Raw genomic sequence first — 14,440 nt, 5'->3', positions numbered from 1 at the left:
TTTAACTATAAACATACCAGGCATTTAAGGTTGGATTTTTGAAATATCATTAGTTTCAACTTTTTCTGGAAAAGTTCTAAAATGTGAGGGTATAAAGAGGATGCAGTAGGGAAGCTTTTTATTTCTTGTTTTGGTCCAAGGCATAACCAACATCATTTTGTTTAGTGTGTGTGTGTGTGTGTGTGTGTGTGTGTGTGTGCGCGCGCGTGCGCGCACATGCGTGCGCCCGTGTCTCTAACATAAATATATCTTCCAATCCTGCCATTTTATTTCTAGGAATTTAACATATAGAACTACATATAAGAGTTTTATGATTATTATATTGTTTTCTTATACCTTAAAGGATTTATCTCATCTGAAGATAGATTGGAACTAACTTACATATTTCTACCTTAGTGGTGTTTGTTATTATAATGTACATCCATACAAGAACATACTCAATCCATAAAAAAGAATGAACAAGCTACTTAAGTGTTGATATGAATGGCCTTTCAAAATGTAAGGAGTGAAAAGATACATATGTATTTGTGTATGCATGTGTTAATGTTTTTCAAAGGAATCACAAGAAACTTGATAACATTGGCTGCCTTTAGGGAGTAAAATGATATTTGGGGATGGGAATGGGATGGGGATTTTTTTCCTTGTGATTCCTTTTCTATCTTTTGATTTTGTATTTTAGTTAAAATTTTTAAATTCACACCATGGGTATCTAAAATTCCTGAAACACTTTGTCTAAATGTAAGAATTCTAATCAGTTTTCTTACATAATTCTTATGTAGAAATAAGTATATGTTTTCATTATGTTAATTTAAGATAATGGTAGAAAAACAGGTAAAAAAGTTGGCAACTTTATATACCATGGTGTATGAGAGTCTTGAAAAGTTATTTGGTCTGTTTTTTCTTGGCAGCATGCGTATGCATTAGAACTTTTATTTGATCAATTACATGAAGGAGCTAAAGCTCTTGACGTAGGATCTGGAAGTGGAATCCTTACTGCATGTTTTGCACGTATGGTAAGAGCTTTATTTTTCATTCTGATCCTAACAGAAGCATATTATATGATTATATTTTTTTCACCAATGGTTTTGATTTCTCTGCTTTTTGTTCTGTTAAGATAGCATCTGGAATATGCATCTCTTAGAATTTTTCTTTTATTGTTGTTGTTATTGCAGGTAACAGAACATTTAACCCCAACTGGTAGAACTGAAAGGAAATTTACTTTGGTTATGTAATGGAAAAGTTTAGGAGTATATCTGGCTTTTTGGGTGGGTGGATTTAGAAGACCAGATGTTATTGACAATGGGTTTTTCTCTGGTTTTTGCTTTGCCTCCATATGTTAGTTTCATTATCAGATAGCACTCTGGTGATCCCAAAATGGCAACTGGTAGCTCCCAAACTATATTCTTCCAAGTTCACATCTGGCAGAAAAGAATAAAGGGAACTTGGTTTTCAGATACTTCTGCAGGTTTATTAGGAATGAAGGTAGAGCTTCTTGTACATTAGGAAAAAAATGTCTTTTTTATTGTACTTAAACTTTTATTACCATATTTTATCTGGTAAATGCCTATGCACAGTATAAACTGTGGGTTAATTAAAGCACCATAAAGTTCCTTAGTGCTCAGATAATCAAAACAGATTGGTTATGAGAAATCTTGTGGCTGGAGGCTATGTGGAAGATTCAGGTCTAGTTAAATTGAGATTTATGGATCTGTCTTGAACTAGATTCTTTTTTTTAAAAATTTATTTATTTTGATTCATTATAAACAAATGGGGTAAAACTTATTTCTCTGGTTGTACATGAAGTAGAGTCATGACATTTATGTAATCATACATGTACATAGGGTGATGTTTACATGTACATAGGGTGGTGTTTAGCTTCTGTGTAACTTGCCTTCAGTATATAATCATCAGATCCACTAGAATGTAAGCTCCAGGGAGGTGGAAATTTTGTCTGATTTTTTTTTTTTTTTAATTCATGTATCCTGTAAGCATCTAGAATAGTACCTGGCACATAATGAGGCCTTGTATACTTTTAACATGTTTTGCTTGTTTTGTAGAGGTCATATTCTTGAAATGAGGTATCAGATTTTTTTTTAAATGTTAGAAATAGCATTTAATTAGTAACATGTTCTCTACACTTGACATGTTATTTGTTTTAGAGGAATATTCATTTTTTTAAAAGATCACTAAATTTATCTTCTTTTAAAATGGTATCAATGTTTTTCACACATTTACCATTTGCTAAATAGTGTTCTAAGTGCTTTTCCTATATGCTTTTATCTAATCCCTGTATCCTTTATAGGATGCATACCCCTTTGCTTCTCATTTTATAGTTGAGGAATCTCATTCATAGAATGAGAAGTTAACTTGCTAAAGTTATGCAATTTTAACTGGTGAAATGTAGGTAGAAACCCAGGTTTTCTGACTTCACAGGCTTTATTCAGTTAAATGTCTTTACAAGGTAATGTTGATACTCAAGTCCTTTTCATTTTTTTATGTTTTTACACTTTCCACTAAGAGCAGTAGACTCTAGTGTAAGAATCCCTTCTCACAAAATTTTTATATAAATTTTAATATTTATAGTTATACTTATAGATGGATTTAAGTAAAAATTACTACACTACCATAAAATATTGGTAGTTAAATCTTACTTCAAAATTCTAGATTTAAAAGTTAGAAATCCAGCTGGATGCAGTGGCACATGCCTGTAATCCCAGTGGCTGAGTAGTCTGAGACAGGAAGATCAGGAGTTCAAAGCCAGTCTCAGTAACTTAGTGAGACCTTAAGCAACTCAGTGAGATTCTGTCTCTCATAAAATATAAAAAGGGCTAGGGATGTGGCTCAGTGGTTAAATGCCCCTGGGTTCAATCCCTTGTACCAAAAGAGAAAAAAGTATAGAAATTCAAGAAAAATTTATTTTTTCTCAATATTATAAGCTTTCGTAATTTATTCTGGCTTCTTTATTTTTCAGTGAGAGTTATACTTGAGAAAGTTGTATGTGACAAATTGTGATAAACTGAGTGTTGAACTATCTAATTGGAGACTTAAGATATTTATTTTGTATTTCTCTGAGGAGTATGACTTTAAGGAAACATTTCAATGACTCAACTTTAAAAGTACAAATGTTGCCTAATGAACTATTGAATTATTTTCTCTTTTCTAGGTTGGATGTACTGGAAAAGTCATAGGAATTGATCACATTAAAGAACTAGTAGATGACTCAATAAATAATGTCAGAAAGGATGATCCAACACTTTTGTCTTCAGGGAGAGTGCAACTGGTTGGTGGGTATTGGAAAATTTTTAATTTCTTTTTCAGAGGATTTTCAGAAATTCTATACAAGCCGAACAATGCTCAGAGTTAATAATTAAATTCTTTTGTATTCACTTTAAAATTCTTTTATATTCACTTTTTTTCCATATTTGTAAAAAAAAAATTATATTTTATTTATTTAATTTATTTTTATGTGATGCTGAGGATTGAACCCAGAGCCTCACACATGCTAGGCAAGCGCTCTACCACTGAGCCACAACCCCAGCCCAAAATATTCACTTTTGTTAAAATAAGAAAACAATTACTTTTTGGAGGTTTTTATTTCTTATTTTTTATTTTTGTCCTTCTAGTGAGTCTATAGGGCTATATCTCTTTATAATTTTAATCTTATATTTTCCTATTAATGAGGTTGAATACTTTTTCATGGGTTTGGCCATTTGCATTTCTTCCTTTGTAAAGTACTTATTAAGGTATTGGATTGTTTATATGTATTTTTCTTTGATTTATAAGTCTTTCTTTTTTTTTTTAAAACAGGGATTGAACCCAGGAGCACATTTAACTCCTGAGCCACATCCCTGGCCCATTTTATATTTTATTTAAAGACAGGATCTTGCTAAGTTGCTGAGGCTGGCTTTGAACTTGTGATCCTCCTGCCTCAGCCTCCCGAGTTGCTGGGATTATGGGTGTGTACCACCATACCCTGCCTGATTTATAAGTCTTCCAAAGACTAGCCCTTTATTGATTTATACATATCTTAATCCCCCCCAGCCTAATGTGCCGTTTCATCTTATTGGTCCCCTTTTAATAAATAAAAATTCTTAATTTCAAGGTAGTAAGGCTTACTAGTTTTTCCAGTGCGTTCTGTGCCTTACTAAAGGCTACTAAAGGCTATCCTTATATTTTTACTTGTTATTTTAGTTCTTCCTGTTTGGGTCTTTGATCTTCCTGACATTGATTTTTGTATATATTTGTGAGGATAGGGATCCTCACAAATTTTTTTCGTATCAATTATCGCAATTTCATTTATTGAAAAAGCTATGGGGCTGGGGAGATAGCTCAGTTGGTAGAGAGCTTGCCTTGCAAGCACAAAGCCCTGGGTTCAGTCCCCAGCACCGCAAAAAAAAAAAGCTATGATTTCACCCTGTTTAAACCTCCTATACTGTGATTCCTTGTGCTAGCTTTGATGTGAACAGGTTTTTAATGCACAACTTGTTTCTCTTTCAGTGGGGGATGGAAGAATGGGATATGCTGCAGAAGCCCCATACGATGCAATTCATGTCGGAGCTGCAGCCCCAGTTGTGCCCCAGGCAGTGAGTGGGGGATTTTTTTCCTATTTTGTATGTTTTATTCAACCAGAACTCTAAAATATTTATATAGAAATGGCTTTGAGATGATGCTGAAAATATGCTGAAACGTTCATCTTATGCATTTTGTTTACAATTAGCTGGAATTCTTTATATTTTCCTCCCCATGTGTAAATAGTAGTATAAATTACATGAAAATTACTAAACCCCAGCACATGGTGTCTTATTTGAAGCAGTATTTAATCTAGGAAAGAACTAGGACAACAATAGACTGGGAAAATCCTTTAAGATTCATGACATGATAATCAGTTTGGTGTTTTATTAAATACCAAACTAGTAATATCATGTTGGGTGCAGAGGAGATACCAGAAAAGGTACTCATCATACATCATATCCTCACAAAACATATTCCAGAATAGATGTATATACATTTAATAGGGGAATTAATGCTATGTTAGCATATCACTAGCTTATCATATATATATGTGTACATATATGTATATACACAGTAGAAAAGAAAAATTTTGGTTATATTCACTGAAATACCAGGTTACATATAGGTTTTATGTAGTTCTTGGTTGGATAACCAGGGTCTAAGAGTCTTATCCACTTCAACCTGTCAAGGGTTGTTTTTGTTTTTTGTTTTTTGTTTTTCATGTCTAATAATTTTTGTGGTACTGAGGATTGAATCCAGAGGTGCTTTAGCACTGAGCTACATCCCAGCCCTTTTTTTTTTCTTTTGATACAGGGCTTTAATAAGGCTGGCTTCAATCTTACCAATGTGGATTAATTGTTCTTGTAGCATTTGAAGTATTATGGGAATCTATAGACATCTGATTAAACTTAAAGATATGCTAAAGGGACTTTCCAGTTTTAAGTTAACAAAGTAAAGATGTTTATGCTTCCCTTAAGTATCACCCAAAACAGCTAAAAAAACAAGAAACAGATCATAACCTGCAATGTGAACTCTGCACTGTGTGTGATAGAAACAGATGGAGTTATAGCTGACTCAGAAGGGTGGAAGAAGCAGAAACCAAGCAGATTACAGAGAAGACCATTAATGCAGAAGCAGTTTGCTCTGTATAATTCTAAAAAGGCTTAGGAATTGGAGGCATTGGGACCTTCAATATCAGAGGAAGCATGAATCCGAAAAGGAGGTTTTCTGCTGAAAGCTCTGAGAAACAGCCCCAACCATAAGTAAGAAATTTCACCAAAACAGAGAAAACATAATTCTATAATTTGAAAAGATCTACTTAATGCCCTGCTAATGAACTTTTAAAATAAGAAAGAAGAATCGCAACATCATCACAAAATTTCAGAATTTTCAGGATTAAAAGAAGATTCTAAAATCTTCCAGAAAAACCAAACAGATACTTGATAAGGATTGGCAAGCAAAAAGGAATTAGACTGCAAAATAACAACATTAAAATCAATGTGTCAGAGAAGCAAAATGTCAAAATTTGGAGCTGAAAATGATTTCCAGCTGTGATTTCTCTTTGAAAACATATCACCAAATGAATAGAATAAAAATGACTTTAGACTCAGAAATCTCAATCTGTCTCACATTCTATGCACTATTTCACAGTGTGCTTCTGGAAGAATTGCTTTAATAATTTCAGCAAAAGTTGAGGAAATGAGGGCTGGCTCAGTGGCAGAGGGCTTGCCTAACACATGCGAGGTACTGGGTTCAATCCTTAGCAACACACACACACACACACACACACACACACACACACAAAGGCACTCTGTCCATCTACAACTACAAAAACTTAAAAAAAAAAAAAAGATGAAGAAATGAGGAAAGAAAGAAAGTAAAAATCAGAGAGAAAGCCATAGCATCTGGGAACTAGAGTATCTTGGTCAGAGAGAGGTAATAGGGGTTCCCAGGATTATTGCACAGGCTAGTTCCAGTAGACCTAGACCTTTCTGCCGACAAGACCAAAACAAAAGCACTACTTAGATAGTAGTGAAATCTATGTGAAATTTTAATTGAAAAGCTGTTGGAGAATAGAAAAATTTAGAGACTGTATTAGTCAGGGTTTTCTAGAGGAACAGAGTCAATAGGAAGTATGATTATAAAAAGAGGATTTATTAGATTGGCATACAGGACCAGAAACTGGATAGTCCATAATGGCCGTCTGCAGGCTGGGGAACTAGAAATACCCGGTAGTTGCGCAGTCCAAGAGGCAGAAGCTCCAGAACAAGAGGGATCAACAGTACTACCCTAGTCTGAGACCAAGGCTTCTGGAAACTACCTGGAGAATCACTGGCAGAGTCCTCTTTGGAAGAGTGAAGAAGCGAGAATCCAATATCCTCAGACTATCGAATCTGCAATCAAGAACCCATTCAAGAAGAGTTGAGCTTTCTTCTGCATCTGCTTCCTTGTTCTTCCACCTTTTATTCCATCCAAGTCACCATGCTGTTGGGTGGTGCTGTGCATGCTTAGGGAAGGTCTCCACTTCAGTTCACCATCCCAAGTTCCAGTCATTCCTAGACATTGTCTCATTGACTCTTAATCAAGACTCTTAATCATCTACATCTCTTAATCCAATCAAGTTGACAATTCAAATGAACCATTATAGGACAGTTACAAAGAAAATTAAGTAAATGAAAAAGAAAAGACTTCAATTTTAGTTACCTGGAAAAGAAAATTATTTTATTTTATTTATGTATTTATTTTTGTGGTGCTGGGGATTGAACCCAGGGCCTTGTGCTTGTGAGGCAAGCACTCTACCAACTGAGCTATTGCCCCAACCCAAGAAAATTATAAGAAAAGAAGCAATTACTGGATACCTCGTGGCTCAAGAGCAAACTATATGTATACAGTTATAACAATGTTTTTAAAGATTGGTTAAATTGGGGGAAGGAAATGGACTATATATTAAAAAAATCTTAATCCTTATCTAGCATATATTTTGAAATATAAAGATGAATCACAGAAGACCAGACTATAAGGATTTAAAATGACTGAGTTTAGGGAGTAAGATTGGGTCTGGGGAGAAACCATCTGCTGTTTTTACTGTAAGTTTTAAAATTTAGAAAAATAGCTTAAAAATACTTGCAGTATTTCTTTGATAAAATGGAAAAAGTAAAATAGATTTGCCAACCAAATTTTAATTGAGGGCACCCTTCCCTGGGGTAACTCTATCTAAAGTTAGTTTTCTTCCTTATTGTTTTTGAATAATGTTGATCAGCAAGGTCAGTCAAATGGTAACATACGATTCCAACTTTTTCTGCCTGGAGGGGCTTTTCGGTCTTCCTTGTAGAAATGTCCTCATTCTAATGCAGCAGGACTTCAGCCCTAACTTCCCTCCTGATGGTGCTAGTAATCCTAAATTCAGTCATGTCACTAGGGTTTCCTTATTTCCGCTTCAGTGATGCCCTAGATTCTGCAATAATAGAACAAGGATTTCTTGCTAATTTTCTATACTTGCCACCCCTTTCCAACCCACAAAGATCCAAAAACGGCACACAGTCAGAATTTTCTGCTTTGCCCTTGGTTTTCCAAAGAGGATAACTCTACATTAGGTAGTTTGGTTCAGACACATTGAGCACTGCAGTTGTACCCAGGTATCAGTAGGTACCCTATCGTCAAGGAACTTGTAGTTTAGTAGGGGAGCCTGAGGGGTAAATGAGTAAGTGAGAGCTGAGTCATGGTATAATACTCAAAGTATGTATAGTTGGTCCCTCTGTATCTGCCAGTTCTACATTCTCAGATTCAACCAACGATGGAGAGAAAATATTTGGGGAAAATAATATAAACTTTTAAAAATCAAGACTTGAGTTTGCTGTATCCTAAGTACTGTTCTGAATCCTTGCAAATGAAGTGATGTGTAGGTCTTGTGTTAGGTATTATAATTTAGAGATGATTTAAAGTATATGGGAGGAGCTGGGCATTGTGGCACATACCTGCAACTTGGCACGTACAGCTACTTGAGAGGCTAAGTTAGACATATACCACTTGAGGCCAGCCTGGGCAACATAGCAAGACCCTGTCTCAAAATATTTAAAAAGTGAGATAAAGTATAAGGGAGGATGTGCATAGGTTACATGCAAATACTGTGCCATTTTACATAAGGGTCTTGAGTAACTGTGGTTTGGTACACATGAGATGTTCTGTAACCAGTCCCCAAGGATATGAGAAATGACTTACAGTGCTAAATAAAGTGCATTTCTGCTTTCTGCCCATGCACAGTACACATTGCTTGTAGTGATGTCAAATGATTTTAACATAAAGTCAGGTGCTTATGTTTTATTTTATTTTGTTTTGTTTTGTTTTGTTTTCTTTTAGCTAATAGACCAGTTAAAGCCTGGTGGAAGATTGATATTGCCAGTTGGTCCTGCAGGTGGAAATCAAATGTTGGAGCAGTATGACAAGCTACCAGATGGCAGCGTCAAAATGAAACCTCTGATGGGGGTGATATATGTGCCTTTAACAGATAAAGAGAAGCAGTGGTCCAGGTGGAAGTGATTTTCTCTTCTGCTCTTACTTCTTCCACACGTGCAAGGTGAAAGGGTGTGGATTTTAAGACATTAGAGTTGAAGAGCAGTTTTTTGATTGCCACCTTCATGCTACTCCATTAAAACATCAGAAAATCATCACATTAAACATGTGAAAAAGTTTGCATGGTCTGCCCTTCTTTTGGTTTACCTCATATCTTTGGGAAGGATGGGTGAGACTTGGTTGGCACGTGGTGTTTCTTCTTTCTTTTTTTTTTTTTAATGAGACTTTCAACCGCAGCTTAGTACTTTCTAAGGATATTTTACTCATTATCTGTCACACTGTTTCTATATGTATATATCATTTTTATAGCTGCTGCATGGGCATGGAAACACAGGCTTTGGTTTGGAAAGAAGGGGCCATCATTTCCTGCCTCATTTACTTTCTGTTTTATTGTTACTAAAAGAAAGAAGGAGAAAGAATACAGTTTTCCCGGAGAGAACATTCTACATTTTGGCTTGATTTCTCTCTTTCATTCAATTTGTAGATGTATGACAGCCTGTGTCTGTTTCATATCCAACCATCATTTTAGATCCACCATTAGGAATGAACTTTTCACTATTCTGTATACTGGGCCAGCCAATTTTTAAGCTCTTCTGGCTAAATTCCTGGGGAGCGGAAGGATTCTGTAGAAGCTGCTCCGTAAGTGCCCAAGTCTCACAAACCCACACAGAGGCCAGCCCCACACAGGACAACAAGTCTTCACAGCATGCACGAGGCTCCTTGTGAAGATACTGCCTGCTTTTGTTTCAATGCCTTTTTTTGGTTTTGGAGTTGCTGGGGTTTGAACTCAGGACCTCTTGCGTGCTAAGCAAGCATTCTACCACTGAGCTACACCCCCAGCCCCTTTTAAATTTTATTTGAGACAGGATCTCATTGAGTTGTCTGAGCTGGCCTTGAACTTTGATCCTACCACCTCAGCCTCCAGAGTAGCTGGACTACAGGCATGCCCCACAGTAGCTGACCCTGGTTTTGATTTATGTTATAGCAAAATCTTAAAATTTTGTTTGAAGCCACAATTTCACCTCCTCTTTGCCTTCCCTCATCTCCCTATTCCCTTTGGTGAGAGGGAGTGAGACTGGTACACGGGAGTGCCATTAACTGAGTGCTTGAAGTTAAATGCAAGCTTATAAGGAAGGCTTTACAGTTTCCTTATCTTAAAATTTATTTTTAGCTCACAGAAAGATTCAGTTCTTAAGATAACTATTTTCTTGCCAGGTGTAGTAGTGCACACTGGAGGCTGAGGCAGGAGGATCATGAGTTCAAAGCCAGCCTCAGCAATTTAGTGAGGCCCTAAGCAATTCTGCAAGACTGTGTCTCTAAATAAAATATTAAAAGCTGGCTTGGAATGTGGCTCAGTGGTTAAGCACCCCTGCATTCAATCCTCTCTACTACAAAAAAAAAAAAAAAAAAAGATAAATAATTTCCAGTAAATGATAATTTAAGTTTTTGATTTGTTTCTATAAAGAAAGGCATTTTTTGAATGAATGTTTAATTGTAAAATTGACAATGACTCTAACTCAGTTTGTTAAAATGGTGTTTTAACTAAATTCAGCATGGCCTTTTCTAAGATACTTCACTAGAAATTGCATTTTTTCCTTCTCCTTTTGTAGCATAGCTGCTTCCTTTGAATTCTGTCCTGAGGTACAGCTATTTCTTAGAAAAATAATCTTTAAAACTATCGGTCTTTTTAGTTGGAATCAGATATAGCTGATTACAACCTGCCTCACTTTGCTTCTAGCATGGTTAAAAAATTATATAATTATATAAGCATTATCATTGTTTATAAAAGGGGCAACTATTTTACTGAACTGAAATTTGATAACAAGAGTTCAAATTAGTAAATTTAAAATGTTTCATTTTATAAATAAAATACTGAACATCTTACCTATAATTTAATGATGAATAAATTACATAAAGGTATTTTATTTTTATAACCAGAGGTGGATTTACCATGAAGCTAATGAAGCTGAAGCTCCTGGGCCCTTGCTTGTTAAGGTCCTTCCTGGCCCTGGCTCTAACTCTGTATATGCAGTTTTGCTGATTCCTTTTTTTTTCATACAGAGGTCCCCCTTCCCTTCCCTCCCCATCCTTCCCTCATGTAGCCTCCCTGTGTTGCTGTAGGCTGGCCTCAAACTCAGTTTCCTTCTGCTGCACCCTCCCAAGTAGCTGAGACTACAGCTACATGCCATTGTGCTTGACTAAGGACTTACTTCTTTTCCTTTTTTTTCCAAGTAACCCATGTGTATTTTTTTAAACATATTTTTAGTTGTCAATGGATCTTTATTTTACTTTATTTATATGCAATGCTGAGAATTGAACCCAGTGCCTCACACATGCTAGGCAAGCACTCTACCACTGAACTACAATCCCAGCCCAACACGTATGTATTTTAGTGGCAAGTTTTTATATGTCAGTGCTAAGGACACTTTTAATATCACTCATGAACTTAATAAGTTCATGCCCTTTATGGCAGGCACTGGTTTCCAGGAATCTTCACTTGTGACATTGAAACTCATGGAGCTTATAGTCACATAGGAGATCCAAACCAAGACCATGACCAACAGGCAATTGCAGTGTATGGTGGGTAGACTCAGCAGGGAGTAGCTGAAGTGATTAAACCAGGCAGTGCAGTTATATGAGTTATATTCCAGAAAAATAGTTCTGGCTATTATGTAGAGAGTAAATTGGAGAGGCACAAAACTAGAATCAGAAACAGACGTTCACAGCAATTCAGGGGTGAAATGTGATGGCCTGAGTCCAAGGTAATGCTAGTAAGGATTGAAAGAAGTGGAATGATAACTACATCTAAAAAGCAACACTGTTTTCTAAGTGCCCATCTCACTCTTGAAAATTGTCAAAGTTTTTTGGTCATCTTCTTGTCAGGCTAGATGATTTCTGTTCTTTGTTCAGGTTTAATTAATAATTCATCATAGTACCTTTCTGGCTTATCACCAGCTTTTCTTCCTCCTTCTAGCTTTTCAGAGCTAGTTGCAGTGCTTGATGAGGACTAGACCCAGTTTTTGCCAAGGAGATGTGACTATAAAATAAATGATAGGGCTGGGAATATAGCTCAGTTGGCAGAGTGCTTGCCTTGCAAGCACAAGGCCCTGGGTTCGATCCCCAGCACCGGTTAATAAATAAATTAAATAAATAAATAAATAAATTGTATACCTGTAATCCCAGTGGCCTGAAAAGATGAGGCAGGAGGATTGAAAGTTCAAAGCCAGCCTTAGTAACTTAGGAACTACACAACTTAGCAAGACTGTCTCAAAATTTAAAAAAAAAAAAAAAAATTAAAAAGGAGTGCTGGGAAGATTGGGGTTGTGACTCTGGCAGAGCGCTTGCCTCACACGTGTGAGGCACTGGGTTGGATCCTCAGCACCACATGAAAATAAAGGTAAAAAGCAAAAGGGGTGGGGGCTGGGGACGTGGCTCAGTAGTTCAATCCCTGGCACAAAAAATAAAAATAAACATATGACTTGTAACAAGTGGGCATACTGAATTTTTGTACCAGATAGAGCTCTAAACCCAAATAGGTTTGTGTCTCCTTATATTTGGAAAAATGTTACTTGTAATTTTAGGATACTAATAGAAGGAGAGAGAAATGCAGATCTACAAGCTGTAGACCTAGAATCTGTGGTCATGATGGTGGATATGTAAAAGTCATGTTAGTTACTTAAGAAACTTAATGCTTTTTAAATTTATGTTTTATATAAGTATGTAGGAATTGGGCTGGAGACATAGCTCAATTGGTAGAGTGCTTGCCTTGCATGCACAAGGTCCTGGGTTCAATCCCCAGCACCACAAAATAAATAAATAAATAAATAGATAAATAAGTAAATAAAAATAAGTATGTAGGAATCAATATTTTGTTCCTCTCCTGGTGAAAGTTTTATTTAGTTTTTGTTTTTAATAGTCTCATAGTTAATGTAATGGGTCCATTTTTGATTTATGAAACAGGAATGCATCAAGATTATCCTTCTATAATCTTTTTATTTATTGATGTCCTCTTAAAGTACCATACATACATGAAAAATACGTTGTGATGAATTGTGCTTTTTTTTGTTTTCTTTTTTTTTTTTTTGCACTGGGGATAGAACCCAGGCCCTATGCATGCTAGGCAAGCACACTGTCACTGAGCTGCAGCCCCAGCCCTGAATTGCACATCTCTAAAACTGAGAGTATAAATGCTAGAATATCTAATTAGTCCTTTTTTAATTCTCTACATATTCTACAACATTATGAAAATTTTACAAATGTTTCCCATAATAGCTTCATACAAAGCTTATATTATCTTAGAAATTCCATTACGTTATTAGAAAACATTCCTGGTTCCTGGTAGTACACCTTTTTATTTGTTCTTAATAAAGAATATATAAGATTGAATGTTTAGGATGGAGTAATTAAACCAAATGTAATAAATTTATACAGTTATTAATATATCTAGCACATATTTGGTCACATTCCTTTTTTCTTTTCTTTCCTTTCCTTTTTTTCTTTTTTCTTTTTCCTTTCTTTTTTTTTTTTTTTTTTTTTTTTTTTTAAATATGGAGGTAACACTGTGTTGACCAGGCTGGCAGGCTGGTAATGAACTCCAGGCTGCAGTGATCTTCCTGCCTCATCTTCCTGTGAGCTGGGAATACATGCATGCACCACCACACACAACTTGCTACTTTTTTACTATAAATGACCCACGCATATAAGTCAGATAAAGAAAGATATGCCAAGTAGGATTTCGAACATTAAGAAATATTTAATAGCACAACAGTGCATGGATTTTGGAGTATTGGGTTGTGACAACATCGTACATGCTCTGGCAACAAGTTTTTGGCTTTTCCTGGCATCCTAAATTTTAAAGTTTGTTTCTATAAATCTACTTTCATTTATTAAAAAATTTTTTAAGTAAAGAGAATTACTTGGAAACATACTATGTGTTGCTGGGGCATTAGAATTTATAATATCTTTAATCCCAGGCTGGGGATATAGCTCAGTTGGTAGAGTGCTTGCCTCTCAAGCATAAGTCCCTGGGTTCGATCCCCAGTACTGCAAAAAAAAATAAATAAATAAAATAAAATATATATATATATATATATATATATATATCTTTAATGCCTTGCAACAGGTAAATAAAATATAAATTATTTTTTAAATTATTGTATGTTGACTGGGAGTTGGGTTCAATACCCAGTACTGAAAAAAAAATCTTACTAAGCACAGGTGAATTAATTTTAGTTTGTAACCTGAACATTTTACAAGTGAACCCTTTGTAGACTAAATACTTTAATGCTTGCATGTATTTAAGTAAAAGCTCTTCTATGAGAATTATAGGGCTCTTATTGGGACATGTTAAGAGAGACAG

The 14,440-nt window shown here is 35.5% G+C and overlaps 2 protein-coding genes across 7 annotated transcripts in view; one reads left to right on the top strand and one right to left on the bottom strand.

Moving 5' to 3' along the window:
* PCMT1 (protein-L-isoaspartate (D-aspartate) O-methyltransferase) overlaps positions 1 to 14,440 on the top strand; it is a gene marked incomplete at its 3' end in the record, with an annotated part of 42,601 nt that overhangs the window by 26,055 nt on the left and 2,106 nt on the right. For 4 of the 6 annotated variants that reach the window (XR_013764998.1, XR_013764999.1, XR_013765000.1 and 1 more), the window contains 4 exons: positions 909 to 1,013; positions 3,164 to 3,284; positions 4,498 to 4,583; positions 8,869 to 9,038. Coding sequence is in view for 3 of the 6 variants with exons in the window: in XM_079146889.1 (XP_079003015.1) it covers positions 909 to 1,013; positions 3,164 to 3,284; positions 4,498 to 4,583; positions 8,869 to 9,038 (482 nt within the window). Of the gene's footprint in view, positions 1 to 908; positions 1,014 to 3,163; positions 3,285 to 4,497; positions 4,588 to 8,868; positions 9,086 to 14,440 lie in introns of those variants that run through there. The other 2 variants (XM_079146890.1, XM_079146891.1) reach the window with 2 other exon arrangements.
* The window catches only part of LRP11 (LDL receptor related protein 11), a 51,062-nt gene continuing 42,966 nt past the window's right edge, over positions 6,345 to 14,440 (bottom strand). The window contains exon 7 of the mRNA XM_079146866.1: positions 6,345 to 6,905. Coding sequence (XP_079002992.1) covers positions 6,892 to 6,905 — 14 coding nt within the window. The 3' untranslated portion in view covers positions 6,345 to 6,891. The remainder of the gene's footprint in view (positions 6,906 to 14,440) is intronic.

The sequence above is a fragment of the Sciurus vulgaris genome, assembly GCF_902686455.1.
Source record: "Sciurus vulgaris genome assembly, chromosome: 7".
In the NCBI taxonomy this organism is placed as follows: Eukaryota; Metazoa; Chordata; class Mammalia; order Rodentia; family Sciuridae; genus Sciurus; species Sciurus vulgaris.
The sequence above is the reverse complement of the archived record's forward strand: the minus strand, read 5'-3'. Positions and strand labels throughout refer to the sequence as shown.